At 38.4% G+C, this 1,788-nt stretch overlaps 1 protein-coding gene across 1 annotated transcript; it reads left to right on the top strand.

Moving 5' to 3' along the window:
• The first annotated feature begins 872 nt into the window (after positions 1 to 872).
• Tsp_14293 (hypothetical protein) lies at positions 873 to 1,606 on the top strand. The gene is made up of 2 exons (XM_003367540.1): positions 873 to 1,007; positions 1,343 to 1,606. The coding sequence occupies exons 1-2, from the start codon at positions 873 to 875 to the stop codon at positions 1,604 to 1,606; spliced, it is 399 nt and encodes a 132-aa protein (XP_003367588.1).
• The last annotated feature ends 182 nt before the right edge of the window (positions 1,607 to 1,788 follow it).

The raw sequence follows: 1,788 nt of genomic DNA, 5'->3' as shown, positions 1-1,788 counted from the left end.
CGCATCACTTTAAAACATCCGCTTCGATTCTACTTACCTGCATTACTTTATCCACTTACTTTGATGCTACGTACCAGTGCTTTAATGTACTGCTCTTAATGAAGAATTTAATATAAACATGCCATGATTCTAAAATTCATAGTTGAATATAGTTATATACCATATTACAGTCATATTATAGAAAGTAATTGAAGACGAACAGCAGCAGCATAACGTTATTCAATGGAGATAGATCATTCAAGATGCGGCTCTCGTCTTCACAGTTACGCACTGAAACTAATGTTTTCAATTCTCCTACAAAAAAATAATGCAATTCTTCCTTACCTTGCGTGACAAGGAAAAACAGAACCGTAGGAAACGTAATTTGAGAGTGCCATCGGCTGCGACTAAAAAATTCATAAATTGCTATCAAGAACAAAATGCTGGGATGTACAGCGACATACCTGTTCTATTTATTTAACGTATTTCATTGCTGTCATAAACAATATCGAATTCCTTCTTTGCGAATTTGTGATAAGCAAAGGCACACTGGGACGGCTAGGAAACGCCTTTACGTCCATGCAAACACGGGTTGCAAACGGTACAATCTTCATGGGATGACGTAATCCACAGCTATTATAAACAAGAACTACTTACTAATTTTTGTCATATCACATTGGAAACGCACTCACGAAAGATCTATACGGGCACCAGCGCTACTCGACTGTCTCAACGTAGTCTGCTAGAATTACAATCATTTCTTACTAACTCTTATGATAAGTGAAACCACACTAGTACCAATGATGAACGTCACTGCGTCAACTTCAACTCAGAGGGCCATCAGAAGAAACATCGAATTCGCTTGATGTTAATGTAATGCTGTCATGGATGAAATGTGCACGCTTTACGTATGCAACTGCAATCAGGAGGAAGTTAAATACTTACGGATGTTTGTGATGCCACATTTAGAACAAACTCATGCAAACATGACTAAGCACGGTGTCCAGAGCGAAAGGAAGTTGAAAACAGTTCAGCTAATGATGTTATGTTATTATAGATATTCATGTATTCATATTCATATTCAGATAGATATTCAAATTCAATCCATGTAACACTGGCATCTTCCAGCTATCTAATTAATCAAATTCAATACTTACTGATGAACGATACTATTTGTGATAAGCAAAGGCACACTGGGACGGCTAGGAAACGCCTTTACGTCTATGCGAACACGGGCTGCAAACGGTAGAAGCTTCATGGGATGACGTAATCCACAGCTATTATAAACAAAAGCTAATCACTAATTTTTTGTCATATCACATTGGAAACGCACTGACAGCAACAAGCACCAATACGTTGTCAGGATTTGTACGAACGCTGCTCGACTGACGACGAAATCTGCTACAATTACAATCCATTCCTTCTTACTGTTGTGATAAGTGAAGCCACACTAGAACAACTGGGAAACGTCACTGGACCAAACACTGTACGATCCAACTGCAATCAGGAGCAAATTCATTACTTACGGATGTTTGTGATGCCAAATATAGAACGAAATGATGTGAACATGACTTATCACGTTGCCCAGAGCAAAAGAAACACCATAAAAACTCAGCTGATGACGTAATCTGTAATTACAGAAGTCACCTAATTCTACGTATATCTAATACGCCTATCGTCTTGCTATCATATTCAACACGTACTGCTTTTTGTCATACGTTTTTTGAACGCTAGGTCAGCAACTCCAACAACCACCGTTCAACAGCTTTTACCTGTCTTTACTGATAATAGATTGCATCCTGGGCATTT

Source organism: Trichinella spiralis, assembly GCF_000181795.1.
Source record: "Trichinella spiralis strain ISS 195 chromosome Unknown Scfld4089, whole genome shotgun sequence".
Taxonomy (NCBI): domain Eukaryota; kingdom Metazoa; phylum Nematoda; class Enoplea; order Trichinellida; family Trichinellidae; genus Trichinella; species Trichinella spiralis.
The sequence above is the reverse complement of the archived record's forward strand: the minus strand, read 5'-3'. Positions and strand labels throughout refer to the sequence as shown.